Source organism: Salvelinus namaycush, chromosome 33 (assembly GCF_016432855.1).
Source record: "Salvelinus namaycush isolate Seneca chromosome 33, SaNama_1.0, whole genome shotgun sequence".
NCBI lineage: Eukaryota > Metazoa > Chordata > Actinopteri > Salmoniformes > Salmonidae > Salvelinus > Salvelinus namaycush.
In genome coordinates this window covers 13,120,153-13,142,683 of record NC_052339.1, presented here as the reverse complement: position 1 = coordinate 13,142,683, position 22,531 = coordinate 13,120,153, and the positions used below count along the sequence as shown (strand labels likewise).

The following is a 22,531-nucleotide window of genomic DNA, read 5'->3' as shown; positions in this document are numbered from 1 at the left end:
CAACATTTACCTGACATTACCTCTTAACTTTCTGAAACCTATCTTTCATAAGCTTTTCACTCTCTGCCTCTGTCTCTTCCTTTCTCTCTCCTAAATGTACAGTAATACATTGTATTTAAGCATTATGAGTCAGATACAGACTATTTGAAATGTGAGAGTTGCGCACTCAGTGATTCTCCATAAACTCCTTATGGTGACCTATAGTTCTTGATAAGAGCCTCTACCCCTCTGACCTTACCAACCTTAATATACCTTCGCGCCTCTACCCCTCTGACCTTACCAACCTTAATATACCTTAGAGCCTCTATCCCCTCTGACCTTACCAACCTTAATATACCTTAGCGCCTCTACCCCTCTGACCTTACCAACCTTAATATACCTTAGAGCCTCTACCCCTCTGACCTTACCAACCTTAATATACCTTAGCACCTCTACCCCTCTGACCTTACCAACCTTAATATACCTTAGCACCTCTACCCCTCTGACCTTACCAACCTTAATATACCTTAGCGCCTCTACCCCTCTGACCTTACCAACCTTAATATACCTTAGCGCCTCTACCCCTCTGACCTTACCAACCTTAATATACCTTAGCGCCTCTACCCCTCTGACCTTACCAACCTTAATATACCTTAGCACCTCTACCCCTCTGACCTTACCAACCTTAATATACCTTAGCGCCTCTACCCCTCTGACCTTACCAACCTTAATATACCTTAGCGCCCCTACCCCTCTGACCTTACCAACCGTAATATACCTTAGTGCCTCTACCCCTCTGACCTTACCAACCTTAATATACCTTAGAGCCTCTACCCCTCTGACCTTACCAACCTTAATATACCTTAGCGCCTCTACCCCTCTGACCTTACCAACCTTAATATACCTTAGAGCCTCTACCCCTCTGACCTTACCAACCTTAATATACCTTAGCACCTCTACCCCTCTGACCTTACCAACCTTAATATACCTTAGAGCCTCTACCCCTCTGACCTTACCAACCTTAATATACCTTAGCGCCTCTACCCCTCTGACCTTACCAACCTTAATATACCTTAGAGCCTCTACCCCTCTGACCTTACCAACCTTAATATACCTTAGAGCCTCTACCCCTCTGACCTTACCAACCTTAATATACCTTAGCGCCCCTACCCCTCTGACCTTACCAACCTTAATATACCTTAGAGCCTCTACCCCTCTGACCTTACCAACCTTAATATACCTTAGCGCCCCTACCCCTCTGACCTTACCAACCTTAATATACCTTAGCGCCCCTACCCCTCTGACCTTACCAACCTTAATATACCTTCGCGCCTCTACCCCTCTGACCTTACCAACCTTAATATACCTTCGCGCCTCTACCCCTCTGACCTTACCAACCTTAATATACCTTAGAGCCTCTACCCCTCTGACCTTACCAACCTTAATATACCTTAGCGCCCCTACCCCTCTGACCTTACCAACCTTAATATACCTTAGAGCCTCTACCCCTCTGACCTTACCAACCTTAATATACCTTAGAGCCCCTACCCCTCTGACCTTACCAACCTTAATATACCTTAGCACCTCTACCCCCTCTGACCTTACCAACCTTAATATACCTTAGAGCCTCTACCCCTCTGACCTTACCAACCTTAATATACCTTAGCGTCTCTACCCCTCTGACCTTACCAACCTTAATATACCTTAGAGCCTCTACCCCTCTGACCTTACCAACCTTAATATACCTTAGCGCCTCTACCCCTCTGACCTTACCAACCTTAATATACCTTAGCGTCTCTACCCCTCTGACCTTACCAACCTTAATATACCTTCGCGCCTCTACCCCTCTGACCTTACCAACCTTAATATACCTTAGAGCCTCTACCCCTCTGACCTTACCAACCTTAATATACCTTAGCGTCTCTACCCCTCTGACCTTACCAACCTTAATATACCTTAGAGCCTCTACCCCTCTGACCTTACCAACCTTAATATACCTTAGCGCCTCTACCCCTCTGACCTTACCAACCTTAATATACCTTAGAGCCTCTACCCCTCTGACCTTACCAACCTTAATATACCTTCGCGCCTCTACCCCTCTGACCTTACCAACCTTAATATACCTTAGCGTCTCTACCCCTCTGACCTTACCAACCTTAATATACCTTAGAGCCTCTACCCCTCTGACCTTACCAACCTTAATATACCTTAGCGTCTCTACCCCTCTGACCTTACCAACCTTAATATACCTTAGAGCCTCTACCCCTCTGACCTTACCAACCTTAATATACCTTAGCGTCTCTACCCCTCTGACCTTACCAACCTTAATATACCTTAGAGCCTCTACCCCTCTGACCTTACCAACCTTAATATACCTTAGCGCCTCTACCCCTCTGACCTTACCAACCTTGATATACCTTAGAGCCTCTACCCCTCTGACCTTACCAACCTTAATATACCTTAGAGCCTCTACCCCTCTGACCTTACCAACCTTAATATACCTTAGAGCCTCTACCCCTCTGACCTTACCAACCTTAATATACCTTAGAGCCTCTACCCCTCTGACCTTACCAACCTTAATATACCTTAGAGCCTCTACCCCTCTGACCTTACCAACCTTAATATACCTTAGAGCCTCTACCCCTCTGACCTTACCAACCTTAATATACCTTAGCGCCTCTACCCCTCTGACCTTACCAACCTTAATATACCTTAGAGCCTCTACCCCTCTGACCTTACCAACCTTAATATACCTTAGAGCCTCTACCCCTCTGACCTTACCAACCTTAATATACCTTAGAGCCTCTACCCCTCTGACCTTACCAACCTTAATATACCTTAGCACCTCTACCCTTCTGACCTTACCAACCTTAATATACCTTAGAGCCTCTACCCCTCTGACCTTACCAACCTTAATATACCTTAGCACCTCTACCCCTCTGACCTTACCAACCTTAATATACCTTAGCACCTCTACCCCTCTGACCTTACCAACCTTAATATACCTTAGCGTCTCTACCCCTCTGACCTTACCAACCTTAATATACCTTAGAGCCTCTACCCCTCTGACCTTACCAACCTTAATATACCTTAGAGCCTCTACCCCTCTGACCTTACCAACCTTAATATACCTTAGCGCCCCTACCCCTCTGACCTTACCAACCTTAATATACCTTAGCGTCTCTACCCCTCTGACCTTACCAACCTTAATATACCTTAGCGCCCCTACCCCTCTGACCTTACCAACCTTAATATACCTTAGCGCCCCTACCCCTCTGACCTTACCAACCTTAATATACCTTAGCGCCCCTACCCCTCTGACCTTACCAACCTTAATATACCTTAGCGTCTCTACCCCTCTGACCTTACCAACCTTAATATACCTTAGCACCTCTACCCTTCTGACCTTACCAACCTTAATATACCTTAGCGCCCCTACCCCTCTGACCTTACCAACCTTAATATACCTTAGCGCCCCTACCCCTCTGACCTTACCAACCTTAACCTCTCTAGGCTAGATGGGACGCTAACGTCCCACCTGACCAACATCCAGTGAAAGTCCAGGGCGCCAAATTCAAACTATAGAATTGTAAATATTTAACATTCTTGAAAATACACATGCAATATGTCAAAATAAAGCTTAACTTCTTGTTAATTCAGCCACGGTGTCAGATTTCAAAAAGGCTTTACCGTGAAAGCATACCATGCGATTATCTGAGGATAGCACCCCATCAAACAAACACAGACAATCATATTTCATCCCGCCAGGCGCGACACAAAACTCAGAAATAACGATATAATTCATGCCCTACCTTTGAAGAGCTTCTTCTGTTGGCACTCCAATATGTTCCAAAAACATCACAAATGGTCCTTTTGTTCGATTAATTCCGTCGTTATATCTCCAAAATGTCAATTTATTTGGCGCGTTTGATCCAGAAAAACACTGGTTCCAACTCGCGCAACGTGACTACAAAATATATGAAGTTACCTGTAATCTTTGTCCAAACATTTCAAACAACTTTCCTAATACAACTTTAGGTATTTTTTTACGTAAATAATCGATCAAATTTAAGACGGGATAAACTGTGTTCAATAGCGGATAAAAACAAAGTGGAGCGAGCTTTCAGGTTGCGTGCCCCAACCACAACAGTACACTGGACTCGACCCTCGTTCTGAACAGCCCTACTTCTTTATTACACAAAGAAAAAACATCAACCAATTTCTAAAGACTGCTGAAATCCAGTGGAAGCGACAGGAACTGCAAGCAAGTGCCTTAGAAATACAGATCCACATAGAAAACCCATTGAAAACACTGTCACCTAAAACCATCCTGGATGGTTTGTCCTCGGGGTTTCGCCTGCCAAATAAGTTATGTTATGCTCACAGACATCATTCAAACAGTTTTAGAAACTTCAAAGTGTTTTCTATCCAAATCCACTAATAATATGCATATCCTAGCTTCTGGGCCTGAGTAGCAGGCAGTTTACTTTGTGCACGCTTTTCATCCGGAGGTGAAAATTCCGCCCCCTAGCCTAGTGAGGTTAATATACCTTAGCGCCCGAGCCTCACCTTCCTCTGTTCTATTGATTTATTGCTACTTTTCATTTCCTAAAGTGGATTGAAGATAAAAGGCCATCGCAACATGGAGCTAGGAGGGGACACACACACTAACACAGCTCTAGAGTCATATTGGTGCTGTCTTTTCCAGAGATGAGAAATATATTGCATTTTGTCCAGACCCTGACCCAAAGCAAACATGTGGAAGGAGGTTGCCCTGACTGATATCCTCCCCATTAGGAAGAGCTCCTGCCTGGTTTAGTGCTGGCTAGGATGGAGCTTTCAGGATTCCCAATTAGCTGTCTTAGGGTGAGGCCCGATGGGGTGTCTGTTGATGTGGTAGGGTCTGCCTGGCTATAAGCTATACAGAGAGTACATGTGGAGTGGACACTACTTGTAGGTTGTTTTAATGAGTACACTGGTCATCAAACATACAGTACCTTCCCCTTATGGCCTAGTTCAGTTTGCTTGTGTTCTGTTAGATTATATCTTTATAATAAAGCATTTTCACATTTTCTAAATACACTTTGTGACCAAGTTTGGCAACAGTTATAACCTGGTCCAGCCTTCAAAACTCAAAACTGTTGTACTTACTTAGCTAGCTACATTGTTCATTCATTCATCTAGACTTGGCAAGCCACTGAAGTGTTTGGCAATAGTAAATATTGTGCTTGACTTTTCATTGGTAAACATCCACACTACCTCCCTGGCCTCTCTGCCGTGAAAGAGGTGTATGTGTACTTTGCAAACCAAATCCACAAGGGAGAAATGTTTTGTATCGCTCCGCATACACATGGCTCACAGCTCTCACCGGCATTCACAAACGTGACCACACCGCACCACAATATGATTCTAGTGGCGAAGTAAATCACTTTTTACAATCTCTCTCTCTCTACTCTCCTTGATTGTGCACTGCACCGTACGGAGATAATTCCAAGTGATATTATAATCTTATTGGATTGTTTTGCATGGATAAATATTTAGAAGCGGTTAATCTAACTAAATGTAATGATGCATTGATGGGGTAATTTATTATTCAATCAGAAAGCTGAGCTGCTGTCTCCTCATCGTCTGATTACTGGAGTGTCACTGTGCCTCTCATTACCCACCGTAGGCTGCTGCAGTTCACATGATTTGAGGGAGAAATTAACATAAGAATGAAGGACCAAATCCCAAAGAAGTGTCTCGGCACACTCCGCTCCGCATTGAGGTGAAAGAGCTCCAAATGAAGTGCTGTTTATAACGGCGGAAGCGGCTTAGCGATTGTCAATAACTCATTTGGACGGGTTCAATGCGGTATCATGGGCGTGATAATGGAGAGGCTGAGAACGCGAGGGGGGATTGTTGGCTATCACATCATCCTTTGCTACGCTACTCACATACACACGCACGCGCACAAACACACACACACACACCCTCTGAAGGCCCTTATCCTCTTATGCCGTGGGACCGATGGGGCTGCTCCAGGCCAGACTATCTATATGCTAAGTGGCGTCTGAGCTCAGGACAAAACAATGCCGCATCAGAGCGAGAAAAAAAAGCGTCTTTTCTTATTTGGTTCCAAACTAATACAAGAGTTTGTCCATTCTGTATAAAGTACAAGTCTTTGTATGTGTGGCGACTTTGTTGTGTTTACTGCACGTCGCCCATCATCATCTTCCTTGTTGTTTTATCATTTTACTGTCTAGTGAACAGTGGCCTCACCCATAAACCCTTTCCATACACAAACACACACAATTATTTGATAGATATTTGAATGTATAATGTTGACTGGCTGAATCTCATTGTGGTTCAACGTCTCACCCTTCCAATGCTGAGGCTGAGCTCATCCTCCTCCTGAGACTATGCTGCCATTTACACAGCACATACAGTATCTAGCTAATGGAATCTCTGAATTAGCTTCTTCTCCAGTGCTTCGCTACTATTAGCCTATGGTTATCCACGTTGACCTGTTGACCTCTCCTCTTCACTTCTGTGTAGCCTCTCTCTCTTTATCAATAAGCTGCCATGTCACACTGTACATGACCTTTTATCAAGCTATAGCTAATGGAATGATTTGTATGCTGCCTCTTCTTCACTTCTCTTCTTGACCTCTCTCTATCTGTTTTAGTACACTGATAAAAGTGCATTAGCTCATGTTCTTATCATGCCCTCGCTAATGTAATGCTGTGTGTTGCTGACTCCTCTCCTCTCTACTCCAGAGCCCAGAACATGTTCAGGCAGGCCATGCGTTCTCCTGTCATTCTGTTCCATGTGGTCCCAGCCTCCATGAAGAGCCAGTATGAGCAGCTCCCCCAGGAGGAGCTTAGCCCCCCATGTCCGAGGGGGGAGAGGGGTAACCGGGGAAGCTTCACCTCCAGCCAGGCCTCGGACCCCCAGGCCCCGCAGCCCGGGGAAAGGGGTAGTCTGGTGGTCCACGGGGGGGTGGGGTTGGACCACAACCCACAGAGGATGTCCTCCAGGTCAAGACCACACCCCATTCCCATCCCCAACATCAAACACCAGAACCATGGTCCTCTACCACAGCGTGTACCAGACCAGCGCTTCTCCACCTCGCTACCTCACAGCGGAAGCAACAACGTCTCCTCGGCCCCCTCTCCATCCCTGCAGAGGAAAGTCAGTGCCAACCCTACTGCAGGCTACTTCAAGAAAACAGGCCGGAGACTTAACATCCAGCTGAAGAAAGGTAAACACATGCAGGCATGCAGAATGCACACACGAACACAAACACACACACAAACAACCAAACACTATTATTGTGAAACTACAAATATTATTTTTGGGGGTATATTCATAGGGCTTTCAAAGGTCCTTTAGTTCACTTCAATAAGAGGTGATATCTCTCAAGTGTCCGTTCTTATCCTAGCTACAGTTGAGATGAGTGTTGTGTAACTAATACTGTTAGAGACTTCAAAGTGTTGATATTTCATTGTGAAGGACTGTATCCAGCACTGCTCCACTAACTCACGTACAGGCCCAAATCTCATTTGTTCTGCATCACAGCAGCATCTTAGCTGCACACAACACTCTGGGGAGGAGAGCACTAGGGATACACACGCACACACACATACACACACCTACACGCGCGCACACACACACACACACACATACACGCACACACTCCAAGAACCGTTTTGTCCTCCTTTGAGTGTGACAGACTTCAAAAGGTGGATGGTAGAATGAGGTATGCTGAATGCTGCTTACAAACGTCACTTCAAATCTCTCTCTCGCTCTCTCTCTCCCCGTCTTTCTCTCCCTCTCCTATTTCTCCATGTCACTCACTCTTCCTTTCTTTGTTTTGGCACGTTGTTCTGCCCTAATGCCATTATCAGACTTTTCTCAGCATGTTAAAAGAAAAGGGTGAAATTAGCCCTCAGTCGGTGCTTGCGTTCAATTCTATTAGCATTCACAGTTGGAGAAGCAGGCCGTAAAGATGCAGTTAACTACAACAGGCAGGGCACAACTGTGTGAGATATTCACAGGACTCTGTAGCAGAAAAGCAAACCAGAAAGGTCTATTATGTCCAACACACACACACACACACACACACACACACACACACACACACACACACACACACACACACACACACACACACACACACACACACACACACACACACACACACACACACACACACACACACACACACACACTCAGTACAGGCTGTCTGATGAAGCAGATGTTGAGCGTTGAAAGGTTTCACGGGGCATAGAGAAAAAGCTTCAGGGAATACTGGCGCACGGCGAGGGCAGCAGGAGGCTTAGGCTAAAAGCAGCATGCTCTCTGGGAGCCGCCATCTCATATCGCTGCAATATATGTTCACAGAAATCCCCAGCGTAAACAGCGGATTTGAAGGGGTTTTGTACGTGGCAATGCTACGTGGGTTTAATTCCTTGCTTATTACTGTGAGGGTTAGATGATTAATTCGACCTGCTGCTGCACCCTCTCTACACACACAGGGCCTAGTGCGCACACACACACACCAAAATGACTGCCCAGTGTCAGTAGTTTGGTTTATTTGTTGGGTTTAGTCCAGAGAAAGCCCAGTGCCAGGAGTTTGGTTTATTTGCACTAGGCAAACCGGTTTATGTTTTAACTCAAAATGAAACCCATAATTCTTATACAAATGTCAGAATGTATTTCTTAGACAATTTAACTGGCTCGAGTGCTGAATTGTCCCACTTGTAAGCTTTCATGAACTGTTATGAGACTCGTGTGACGACAAATTACACAAGATTATGTACAACCCTTACGGAAAAACCACATGAATTTCATGTGATCACATGTGATGTTAATGTGATAACATGTAACAACATGTAAAAGCAACATGTGATAACATGAAACTACACATTTGAGCAGGTGAAAACATGATATCGGGAAATATAATCAAGAAATGGTGCCGACAGAGATGGTCGCCTCGCTTCAGGTCCTTAGGAAACTATGCAGTAATTAGTTTTTTTATGTATTATTTCTTACATTGTTAGCCCAGAAAATCTCAAGTGTTACTACATACAGCCGGGAAGAACTATTGGATTTAAAAGCAACGTCAACTTACCAACATTACGACCAGGAATACGACTTTCCAGAAGCGGATACTTTGTTCGGACTTCCACCCTGGACATGAGATCTTATCCCAGAGGCCGACCCAAAACAACGCTGTCGCCGCAGGAGAGGCAGACGGAGCGGACTACTGGTCAGACTTAGAAGGCGAGCACACCACCCACCGCTTCCGAGCATATTACTCGCCAATGTCCAATCTCTAGACAACAAGGTGGACGAAATTAGGGCACGGGTTGCCTTCCAGAGAGACATCAGAGATTGTGACATTCTCTGTTTCACGGAAACATGGCTCACTCTGGATATGTTGTCAGAGTCGGTACAACCACCCGGTTTCTTCACACATTGCGCCGACAGAAACAAACATCTCTCTGGTAAGAAGAAGGGCGGGGGTGTATTCCCCATGATTAATGACTCATGGTGTAATCATAACAACATACAGGAACTCAAGTCCTTTTGTTCACCTGACCTAGAATTCCTTACAATTACATTCTGACTGCATTATCTACCAATAGAATTCTCATCGATTATAGTTACAGCCGTGTATATCCCCCCAAGCAGATACCTTGACGGCCCTGAAAGAACTTCACTGGACTCTATGTAAACTGGAAACCATATATACTGAGGCTGCATTTATTGTAGCTGGGGATTTTAACAAAGCTAATCTGAGAACAAGGCTTCCTAAATTCTATCAGCATATTGAATGTGCGACACAAGCTGGTAGCATTCTGGATCATTGCTACTCTAACTTCCACGATGCATAGAAAGCCCTCCCCCGCCCACCCTTCAGGAAATCTGACCATGACTTCATTTTGTTGCTCCCAGCCTATAGACAGAAACTAAAACAGGAAACGCCCGTGCTCAGGTCTGTCCAACGCTGGTCTGACCAATTGGATTCCACGCTTCAAGATTGCTTCGATCACGTGGACTGGGATATGTTCCGGGTAGCCTCAGACAACAACATTGACATATACGCTAACTCGGTGAGCAAGTTTAGAAGGTAGTGTATAGGAGATGTTGTACCCACTGTGACTATTAAAACCTTCCCTAACCAGAAATCGTGGATTAATGGCAGCATTCGGGCAAAACTGAAAGCGCAAACCTCCGCTTTTAATCATGGCAAGGCGACTGGAAACATGACCGAATACAAACACTGTAGCTATTTCCTCCGCAAGGCAATTAAACAAGCAAAGCGTCAGTATAGAGACAAAGTAGAGTCGCAATTCAAAGGCTCAAATACGAGACGTATGTGGCAGGGTCTACAGTCAATCACCGATTACAAAAAGAAAAACCAGCCCCGTCGCGGACATCGACGTCTTCCTCCCAGACAAATTAAACAACTTCTTTGCTCGCTTTGAGGACAATACAGTGCCACTGACACGGCCTGCTACCAAAGCCTGTGGGCTCTGCTTCACCGTGGCCAACGTGAGTAAAACATTTAAATGTGTTGACCCTCGCAAGGCTGCCGGCCCAGACGGCATCCCTAGCCACGTCCTCGGAGCATGTGCAGACCAGCTGGCTGGTGCATTTACGGACATATTCAATCAATCCCTATCCCAGTCTGCTGTCCCCACATGCTTCAAGATGGCCACCATTGTTCCTGTTCCCAAAAAAGCTAAGGTATCTGAACTAAATGACTTCTGTCATCATGAAGTGCTTTGAGAGACTAGTCAAGGATCATATCATATCACCTCCACCTTACCTGCCACCCTAGACCCGCTACAATTTGCTTACCGCCCCAATAGGTCCACTGACGACGCAATCGCCATCACTCTGCCCTATCCCATCTGGACAAAAAGAATACCTATGTAAGAATGCTGTTCATTGACTACAGCTCAGCAGTTAACACCATAGTACCCTCCAAACTCGTCATTAAGCTCGAGACCCTGGGTCTCGACCCCGCCCTATGCAACTGGGTACAACAGCGCCTCTTTAACCTCAGGAGGCTGAAGAAATTTGGCTTGTTACCTAAAACCCTCACAACGTTTACAGATACACAATCGAGAGCATCCTGTTGGGCTGTATCACCGCCTGGTACGGCAACTGCTCCACCCACAACCGCAAGGCTCTCCAGATGGTAGTGTGGTCTGCGCAGCGCATCACCGGGGGCAAACTACCTGCCCTCCAGGACACCTACAGCACCCGATGTCACAGGAAGGCCAAAAAGATAATCAAGGACAACAACCACCCGAGCCACTGCATGTTCACCCCGCTATCATCCAGAAGGCGAGGTCAGTACAGGTGCATCAAAGGTATTGGTATTGGAGTGGCCATCACAAAGCCCTGACCTCAATTCTATAGCAAATGTGTGGGCAGAACTGAAAAAGTGTGCTAGCAAGGAGGCCTACAAACCTGACTCAGTTACACCAGATCTGTCTGGAGGAATGGGCCAAAACTCATCCAACTTATTGTGGGAATCTTGTGGAAGGCTACCCAAAACATTTGACCCGAGTTAAACAATTTTAAGGCAATGCTACCAAATACTAATTGAGTGTATGTAAACTTCTGACCCACTGGGATTGTAATGAAAGAAGCAAATGCTGAAATAAATAATTCTCTCTATTATTATTCTGACATTTCACATTCTTAAAATAAAGTGGTGATCCTAACTGACCGAAGACAGAGAATTTTACTTGGATTAAATGTCAGGAATTGTGAAAAACAGAGTTGAAATGTATTTCAGGTGTATGTAAACTTCCGACTTCAACTGTATGTACTGTATTTTATATAATCTTCTGCATCTTGCCTATGCCGCACGGCCATCGCTCATCCATATATTCATATGTACATATTCTTATTCATCCCTTTACATTTGTGTGTATAAGTTAGTCGATGTGAATTTGTTTGATTACATGTTAGATATCACTGCACTGTCGGAACTAGAAGCACACGCATTTCGCTACACTCGCATTAACATCTGCTGACCATGTGTATGTGACCAATAAAATTTGATTTGATGTGAACATGGGGATACAAAATTTAGAATTGTGATACCAATGATCTGCACGTGACAACATTTACATGTTTTTCACTTGTAAAATTGCTAATTATATTTTTACAATTCAATTCCACATCTGAGTTCGATTTTCACATATGAATAATTTTTCACCCGTGAAAGTGCAAATTCCACATGTGAAAGTGAGCTTTTACATGTGAATGTTTTTCACATGAGGTGAAAGCATGTGTAAAAATGTGAACTCTAAATGTAATACATACGAACATATGGTTTCACATGTAAAAAAACTGACCTCGCATGTCTCTTTTGTTTTAACATGAACATTTCAGCTCAACATGTGAAAACAGCTATTTCACATGTGAAAATATGATTTCACATGTGAAGATGCGATTTTCACATGTGAAACTGCATATTTCACATGTTTTTATAAGGGATGAAATTAAATGGGGTTTTAAGGTAAGTGGGACACTGTTCAGCTAAAATAGTGTAAACATCTTTTATCAATATTACTACGTTTGATATGATCACTTTGTGCTGACTTTTCAAAATAACCCCACCTGGGATTTGAACTCACAATCTCTGAATTTGTTGGGGTACGCTGATCTTTTCTGCTGTTACTCCTGAATCACTATGATAAATATAATCATTTTTCTTGAGTGTATTTTTAACAAAGCTGAGATTTACTTTGAAGTCCAAAGTGTAGGAATCCAAGTGAAATCAGTTTTTGACACATGATTTTCCACATGTGAATTCATTATTATTTTTTTCATAAGGGAACCTATCAAATTCAAAATTAACTGTCCATTTGCAGAGTATTCAGAGACCATTTCCAATTTGTCCATTATTTATTAATTTGTGTGTTTTGATTCCTCCATGAGGGGAGGGGGAGAGGGAGAGGCAGCCGGAGAGGCAGAGGGAAAGGGAGAGAGAGACCCCCCATCCTTCCTTGCTGGGAAATTAGCAAAAGTGTCTTAATCAAATAATGCAGCCAAAAGGACAGACCGACGCAGCCCATTAAGACTCATTCTACGTCTCCTCATGTTTGCTACATAATTGGCTTATCGGATACGGGATTCAGACTTAACCCAATGAGTCGCACCGTATCGCCGGTGTGTTTTGCACTTCTAACATTGTGGGAGACAATGGCTGATCCCGAAGGGGCCTGGTCTTTTATACAAATATATCTGTAGTGTCCGAATGGTTTGAGCTACAAACTATTAAAAGCTATCGATGAAAAGCTGAGACTCACATTTTGCTCTGTCATGCTCACAAGCTACGCAAGAGCCATTAGAAGGTAAGGGGTTCTTCTACACAGATCATAGATTGTCCCTGGACATAGTGTCTATAATACTATAATAAGCTCACATAGTTGCTGTCACAAACTCCACACAGTTGTCACTGACTAGTTGGATATTCGTTTCGCAGTGAGCAAGCTATTTCTGTACTCAATGCGTTCATATACATTTTTTATCAGGTATTTTCTTTGGCGGACCTCATTTTTTTTTAAATTGACGTCTCAATGAAACTCATGAATGCAACTGTTTGTCAATTTCTCGTGAAAATAAAATGGTAAATCACTTAATTGTGAGGCTTAATATAAGTGCTGTATATGCAGATAACGTCAGATAAATGAAAAGCCTATTTTTGCTGGGATCTCAGGACTGGTAGTGTTAATCCAAAAAGCTTCTATTACCCCAAATAAAGACGTCAGTATGCTAGTTAATTACAGCCAGTGCTATTAGAGAGAGATGCATTCTGCTAATTGCCTGAATGGAAGCCCTTAACGATGGGATCGTAGAATGTAGAGTTTGATTCAGCTAAGTAGACTGATTGGAGAAGTTGAATGGATTGGAATTGCCAGAACAGAAGGGTAGAGGATAGTGGTCTTCACAGACCAGCTGATTCAGACTATGCCCTAGGTTCTATAAAGGCAATAAAGAGACATTCTGGATACAACCAATTCCACTACTGTACGTACACACTGAGGATCCCAGACAGCAGTAGGGGCAGCTGCCGTATTAGCAGACACCGGCTACTAGCGCAGAAAGGATCTTAGTTAGTCTAACTGGGATGTGCCTATCTATCCATTTCGTTTACAGAACTCTATAATAAGTAAAGCGTGTTCTTCCTGCTGTATTGGCAGGAAGGAAATAACCTCAAAATATTCAATGACTTAACTTTGTTGACACCTCTCTGTCAGCAACATTCTCATGTTGTGGTGTGTGCCCTTCTTTGTTCCAAGATCTATATCTTCATTTCTGAATATAGAATACACCCAAAGTTGCTGGGTAGTGTGTTTTCTTGCTGCTTCATCTTAGTGCTAGTGAGGCAAAAACAACACGCATATGCACACACACACACACACACACACACACACACAGTCAGTCCGTCGGTATCAACCAGCGAGACACTGAAGAGAGGAGAAAATAGGTCATGATGAGCGATCAGACAGTGAATGGCAGGCCAGTAAAATGAACAATCTCTTCAACAAGAATACTAATCACTCTACTGTCAGGAAGGCTTCAACTAACAACACACCCGCCACCCTGCCGGTTACACATATTAATGGATAACTTGTTTACCAGGGAGGGACACATCTCACTGACTCACTGAGTGGAACCATTCTTCCCCATCTGAAAGTGGAAATGTCATTCATATCCTTACTGGCATTTGGCAATGCTTTTGGTTGCTTCCTAAATGACATCCTATTCCCTTTATCGTGCACTACTTTTGACCAGGGCCCACTACTTCTGACCAATCCTTTATTGGGAAGACAGTGTAGGGTTGGTCGGTCGATAAGGTCAGTGTTGATATTCCCCTTTTGTAGGCTATTATTGAATTTCCCTGCCTTCCCCGTCTGGCAATTTATATTATGTGTCCCAAATGGCACCATATTCCCTACATAGTGCACATTTATAGGGCTCTGATCAAAAGTAGTACGCTACATAGGGAATATGGTGCCATTTGGGACACAGATATAGTCATTTAGAACCGTATAAAGGCCATTGTCAGAACTTGGGAGGAAACATCTTTACAGAACTATGATGCCTGAACCCTTAACATTGTTTTCTAACATTTAGTAATGTTTTCGCATAGCAAACTTTATTTGGTCTGATATGTGGTGTATCCAAAGCATCTAATTATGTGTTATGGGTGAAGGCAGAGGATCCTCTCACCCCATTGCTGACCATTATCTGTGTCTAATGCCTGTGGACACTCCACAGAAAGGGAGAATAAAGACTGCACACAAACTGACAGAAACCTTTACTCTGCATGCTGCTATTCTTGTCTGCAACCAGTTTTAAATTCAAGCATGTCACATCTGTGGTCCCGCTGTCCTTACACACACATGTATAAAGTACACATTTATCACAAACACCCAATTTTGGTTAAAAGATTTTACTTATATTTAGACACTTTGGAGATTTCATGCTTATTTTGTATGTTGAACCACAACCTAACTGCACGCCCATTCTTTCCCCAATAGAAGACCGTGCATGCAAACCAATACATTTGAGATTACTTATTAAGTACTGTAGTTTGACAGGTTTGACATGATGGTCAAAGCCATAAATAAAAGTTGTCCTTCCATATTTGGTTCCTGATGCGCTTTTAGATTTATTTTATATATTATTTTATTGAACCTTTTATTTAACTAGGCAAGTCAGTTAAGTACAAATTCTTATTTACAATGACGGTCTACCCCGGCCTGGACGACGCTGGGCCAATTGTGCACCGCCCTATGGGACTCCCAATCATGGCCGGTTGTGATACAGCCTGGAATCGAAACAGGGTATGTAGTGATGCCTCTAGCACTGAGATGCAGTCTCTTAGACTACTGCGCCACTCGGGAATCCATAATAAAAGGGGGCATAAAAACCAGGTCCTTCACTCCTGCAATCAGTTCATGTTTGGTGTATTATTTTCCTCCTGCAGGTCCTGAGGGTCTTGGATTCAGCATCACATCACGTGACGTCCCCATAGGAGGCTCCGCCCCCATCTATGTCAAGAACATCCTGGCTCGGGGTGCTGCTATCCAAGATGGCCGCCTGAAGGCTGGCGACCAGCTGCAAGAGGTGAGAGGCAGAATTAATGAAGTCTCTTTCTTCTGGCTATTTTTTCCTCCTACTTTACCCCTTCCTCTTCATAACACTTGTCATGCTCCAACCCTTACGTTGTCCTCTTCCTTCCATAGATTTAGAATGTTGTTCTGAGACATCCAATCAACATTGTTTTATGTGATATGGAATAAAACACCTTTAAGTTAGTAACATGTATTAATACATCCCCTATATCTACCTGTTTGTATGTGTGTGTGTGTGTGTGTGTGTGTGTGTGTGTGTGTGTGTGTGTGTGTGTGTGTGTGTGTGTGTGTGTGTGTGTGTGTGTGTGTGTGTGTGTGTGTGTGTGTGTGTGTGTGTGTGTGTGTGTGTGTGTCCAGGTGAATGGGGTCCTATGTCATTCATGATTGTTGTGTCTACGCCAATGCCATTACCCGATATGTTTAAGACACAAAGGCTGATTGAATGGGCTTTGCTATTGAAAAGAGTCTTATAGGGATACTTTGATATTTTGGCAATGAGGCCCTTTATCTACTTCCCCAGAATTAAAAAAAAAAATTACTAGGCAAGTAAGTTTATAACAAATTCTTATTTACAATGACGGCCTACACCGGCCAAACCCGGACGACGCTGGGCCAATTGTGCACCGCCCTATGGGACTCCCAATCACGGCCGGTTGTGATACAGCCTGGATTCGAACCAGGGTGTCTGTAGTGACGCCTCTAGCCTTCAGGTGAACTTGTGGATAACATTTTTGTCTCTTCGTGCAGTTTGAAAGAAGTTGCTAACTAGCATAATTGTGAACTAGCGTTAACGCAATGACTGAGTCTATGAATATCTGCTGGCATGCTTCTAGTCATTGCGCTTACACTAATTAGCATTGGCTTGCGAAACTACCTCTAATTTCCTTCATACTGGACACAGAGACATAAAAAGGGTATATACGAGTTAATCTGACTCTGGGGAAGTAGATAAAGCGCCTTGTTGGCAAAATTCCGAAGTATCCCTTCAAATCACAGAGTGGAGTACCTGTAGGGCTGTTTACCTTGGGCTCTGAGTGGCTAAACATAGGGAAATGAACGTAATAATCTTGTGTCAACAGTCCAATCAGAATGACATGAAAATCATAGACTATGTAATTGGAAAATGTCCGCTCTTAGAAATACCCCATATTTATAGATGTCAGGCAGTCACAGCTCCTCTATGAAAACAGAGAATGATTATGTGTAGAATGGAATTAGTAATTGTTTCAAGACAGTACAAGGCAGTTGCACATGTAACACAAGTTAGTAACATGTATTAATACATCCCCTATTTCTACCTGTTTGTATGTGTGTGTGTGTGTGTGTGTGTGTGTGTGTGTGTGTGTGTGTGTGTGTGTGTGTGTGTGTGTGTGTGTGTGTGTCCAGGTGAATGGGGTAGACCTGAATGGGAGGAGTCAGGAGGAGGTGGTAGCTCTACTCAGGGTCACCCCCATGGGAGGAACAGTCAGTCTGCTAGTCCTACGCCAAGAGGACTCCTATCTACCTAGAGAAGTGGTAAGTTAATCAAATGTCAAATTTACTCACATCACCAATCACTTGTCCACACCATCGCTACCCCTACCCTACTTTTCACACCTCTGATATGGAAGTAGCCCATAGTAATGGAGTCTTCATCCGTATTAGGGCTATCCACACTCCCATCAACACCAGCTCAATGTTATCCCTTTGTCTGTGACCTTCTGTCTTGAACCTCATCATCAGTACCATAGGGATCCACATGAACTTGCTCCAGACTTATCCCTCCCACCCCACACACAGCTCAAACACTTCCCCGGCCCTGGGCCTGGCCAGCAGGCTCCCTTTGTTTTGAGGAAGGGCTGATTTAAGGCAGGTCAGGGGCACCTCTCTGTGTGTTTGTCTGTCTAGTGTTTTATCAGGTAAACAGTATTATCCTGCCTCTCCTCCCCTGTCTGTCCTCTGATCATGCAGCCATTATAGAGCCCAGTCCCCTTAGGATCACCAGTAGATATGGGCTGCGTACACAATGACACCTTATTCCCTACATAGTGCACTACTTTTCACCAGTACCTGTTGGACCATGGTCAAAAGTAGTGCACTGTGTAGGGAATAGGGTTCCATTTGGGACGCAAGAGATTTGGACTGGCCCTTCATCCAAGTCACATTAGCACAGACCTTATCCAGGGGTTGGCTTGTCTACCACTATCCTATCTGACACTGGATACACATAATCTCTCAGACCCACACATGGGATACCATACATGCACGCACGCACGCACGCACGCACACACACACACACACACACACACACACACACACACACACACACACACACACACACACACACACACACACACACACACACACACACACACACACCTTTATGTAAGCAGTTCTGGGGTGACTTTCCCTGTCTGGCAACAGATGGTGAGGATAGTAAGGATAGTGTCCTGCCCTCCTCCACCCTCCATTCAGCAGGTCTGACAGTCTCCCTGTCATCTGAGTGGCCTGGCAGACACAAGGGTTTAGGCTTTAACCCTAACTTTACCCTAAAGCACTCAATCTGTCTCTGTGTTTACCCTAACTCTATCCTCTATATTATTCGTAGCCGTCTATTTACCACCACATACCGATGATGGCACTAAGACTACACTCAACCAGCTATATAAGGCCATAAGCAAACAAGAAAATGTTCATCCAGAAGCCGCGCTCCCTGTGGCTGGGGACTTTAATGGAGGGAAACTTAAATCTGTTTTTCCTCATTTCTACCAGCACGTCACATGTGCCACCAGAGGAAAAACAACTCTAGACCACCTTTACTCCACACACAGAGAGGCGTGCCAAGCTCTCCCTCGCCCCCTTCATTTGGCAAATCTGATCATAATTATATCCTCCTGATTCCTGCTTACAAGCAAAAACTAAAGCAGGAAGTACCAGTGACTCGTTCAATACGGAAGTGGTCAGATGATGCGGATGCTACGCTACAGGACTGTTTTGCTAGCACAGACTGGAATATGTTCCGGGATTCATCCAATGGCATTGAGGAGTATACCACCTCAGTCACCAGCTTCATCAATACAGTTGAAGTCGGAAATTTACGTACACTTAGGTTGGAGTCAATAAAACTAGTTTTTCATCCACTCCACACATTTCTTGTTAACAAACTATAGTTTTGGCAAGTCGGTTAGGACATCTACTTTGTGCATGACACAAGTAATTTTTCCAACAATTGTTTACAGACAGATTATTTCACTTATAATTCACTGTATCACAATTCCAGTGGGTCAGAAGTTTACATACACTAAGTTGACTGTGCCTTTAAAACCTTTTGTCAATAGGGGGTGCAGTTAGCATTTATTTTTTCTGGGTGTCGCCAAATTAAACTGCCTCGTGCTCAATTCTTGCTCGTACAATATGCATATTATTAATTCTATTGGATAGAAAACACTCTCTAGTTTCATAAACCGTTGGAATTATGTCTGTGGGTGACCCAGAACTCTTTCTACAGCGAAATCCATGACAGATAGTGCGAAGGTCTGAGAGCGAAGCTCTGGTTTCAGATCAGTTTTTAAGGTCTGTGTATATCCTATGGAACGACATGAACTGCACCCGCCTTCCCCTGGATGTCAGTAACCAATGAGAAGTGGAATGGGCTTTCTGCGTAGCTCTCAGAGGTTATAAAAGGCCAAGGAGTGAGGGTACCCCCCCTTTCGACTCTGGCCATTACGCAGAAGAGGACCTCAGGATGCCATTTTCAAAGGCTCGGTTATCAACGTGAAATGTATCCGTCTGTAATTTAATTCGATATAGGAGTTAGAAACATCATAACGTATTTAATTTAAACCGTTTTATAGCAATTTATATCCGTTTAGTGCGATTTTGAGGAATTTCTATGTGATGTTCTATGAAGCTTTGGGCACGTTTTGGGGTCCCGGTCGAACGTTAGCGGGCATTTCGACGGACAGAGGACATCTTTCGACCAAAAGAAGATTAGACCCAAGAAAGGATACATTGCCCAAGAATCTGATGGAAAATCACCTCATAGTAAGAAATATTTAATATGATAAATCGTTGTTCTGTCGAAATATTTTAAACGCATATTCCGCCATTTTGTTTGGTATCGCTTCGCTTGGCGAACCCTGTATTGCACAGTAAGGATAATTTTAGAAATGTAAATCAGCGATTGCATTAAGAACTAATTTGTCTTTCGATTCCTGTCAACCCTGTATTTTTTAGTCAAGTATATGATTAGCTTTCGATTAAACTAGATCACTCTGAAAGATGACGTCCGACATTTTGAGGCTTGATTTGCTACTATTTTCATTGTATAACCACGGTTTTTTATGGCTAAATATGCACATTTTCGAACAAACAATATATGTATGTTGTAATATGATGTTACAGGAGTGTCAACGGAAGAATTCTGAGAAGGTTAGTGAAAAAATTAATATATTTTGGCGATGATTACGTTATCGCTCTCTTTGGCTTGAATCGATGCTCTGGTAACGTTTGCACATGTGGTATGCTAACTTATCGATTTATTGTGTTTTCGCTGTAAAACGCTTAGAAAATCTGAAATATTGTCTGAAATCACAAGATCTGTGTCTTTCCATTGCTATGCTTTGTCTATTTTTATGAAATGTTTTATGATGAGTAAATTGGTCATACACGTTGCTCTCTGTAGTAATTCTAGTCTAGTTGTGATGGTGGGTGCAATTGTAAACTGTGATTTCTACCTGAAATATGCACATTTTTCTAACAAAACCTATCCTATACCATAAATATGTTATCAGACTGTCATCTGATGAGGTTTTTTCTTGGTTAGTGGCTATCAATATCTTTATTTGGCCGAATTGGTGATAGCTAGTGGTGTTGAGAAAAAATGGTGGACAAAGAAAAATGGTGTATTTTGCTAACGTGGTTAGCTAATAGATTTACATATTGTGTCTTCCCTGTAAAACATTTTAAAAAACAGAAATGATGGGTTTATTCACAAGATCTGTATCTTTCATCTGGTGTCTTGGACTTGTGATTTAATGATATTTAGATGCTACTATTTACTTGTGAAGCTATGCTAGCTATGCTAATCAGTGTGGGGGGGGTGGGGGGTGATCCCGGATCCGGGTTTCTGAGGCAGTAAAAGTTAAACAGCCTGGAAAATTCCCCAAATTTATGTCATGGCTTTAGAAGCTTCTGATAGACTAATTGACATAATTTGATTCAATTGGATGTGTACCTGTGGATGTTTTTCAAGGCCTATCTTCAAACTCGCTGCCTCGTTGCTTGACAAATTGTGGACCTCCACAGTTCTGGTTCATCCTTGGGAACAATTTCCAAACGCCTGAAGGTACCACGTTCATCTGTACAAACAATAGTACGCAAGTACAAACAACATGGGAGGAAGCAGCCGTCATACCACTCAGGAGGAGACATGTTCTGTCTCCTAGAGATGATGCGGAAAGTGCAAATCAATCCCAGAACAACAGCAAAGGACCTTGTGAAGACGCTGGAGGAAACAGGTACAAAAGTATCTATATCCACAGTAAAACGAGTCCTATATCGACATAACCTGAAAGGCCGCTCAGCAAGGAAGTAGCCACTGCTCCAAAACCACCATAAAAAGCCAGACTACGGTTTGCAACTGCACATGGGGACAAAGATTGTATTTTTTGGAGAATGTCCTCTGGTCTGATGAAACAAAAATGGAACTGTTTGGCCATGACTGTTTGTCCATGTTTGACCAACGTTATGTTTAGAGGAAAAAGAGGGATGCTTGCAAGCCGAAGAACAACATCCCAACCGTGAAGCACGGGGGTGGCAGCATCATGTTGTGGGGGTTTTTTGCTGTAGGAGGGACTGGTGCACTTCACAAAATAAATGGCATCATGAGGAAGGAAAAGTATGTGGATATATTGAAGCAACATCTCAAGGCATCAGTCAGGAAGTTAAAGCTTGGTCGCAAATGGGTCTTCCAAATGGACAATGACCCCAAGCATACTTCCAAAGTTGTGGCAAAATGGCTTAAGGACAACAACGTCAAGGTATTGGAGTGGCCATCACAAAGCCCTGACCTCAATCCTATAGAACATTTGTGGGCAGAACTGAAAAAGCATGTGCGAGCAAGGAGACCTAGAAACCTGAATCGGTTACACCAGCTCTGTCAGGAGGAATGGGCCAAAATTCACCCAACTTATTGTGGGAAGCTTGTGGAAGGCTACCTGCAACATTTGACCCAAGTTAAACAATTTAAAGGCAATGTTACCAAATACTAATTGAGTGTATGTAAATGTCTGACTCACTGGGAATGTGATGAAATAAAAGCTGAAATAAATCATTCTCTCTACTATCTATCTGACATTTCACATTCTTAAAATAAAGTGGGGATCCTAACTGACCTAAGACAGGGGATTTTTACT

General features: G+C 43.4%; 1 protein-coding gene across 2 annotated transcripts in view; it reads left to right on the top strand.

The window, feature by feature from the left end:
- The window catches only part of LOC120028005 (partitioning defective 3 homolog), a 577,327-nt gene that overhangs the window by 281,106 nt on the left and 273,690 nt on the right, over positions 1–22,531 (top strand). For both annotated transcript variants that reach the window (XM_038973116.1, XM_038973117.1), the window contains exons 9-11: positions 6,738–7,222; positions 15,989–16,128; positions 17,523–17,651. In XM_038973116.1, coding sequence (XP_038829044.1) covers positions 6,738–7,222; positions 15,989–16,128; positions 17,523–17,651 — 754 coding nt within the window. The remainder of the gene's footprint in view (positions 1–6,737; positions 7,223–15,988; positions 16,129–17,522; positions 17,652–22,531) is intronic.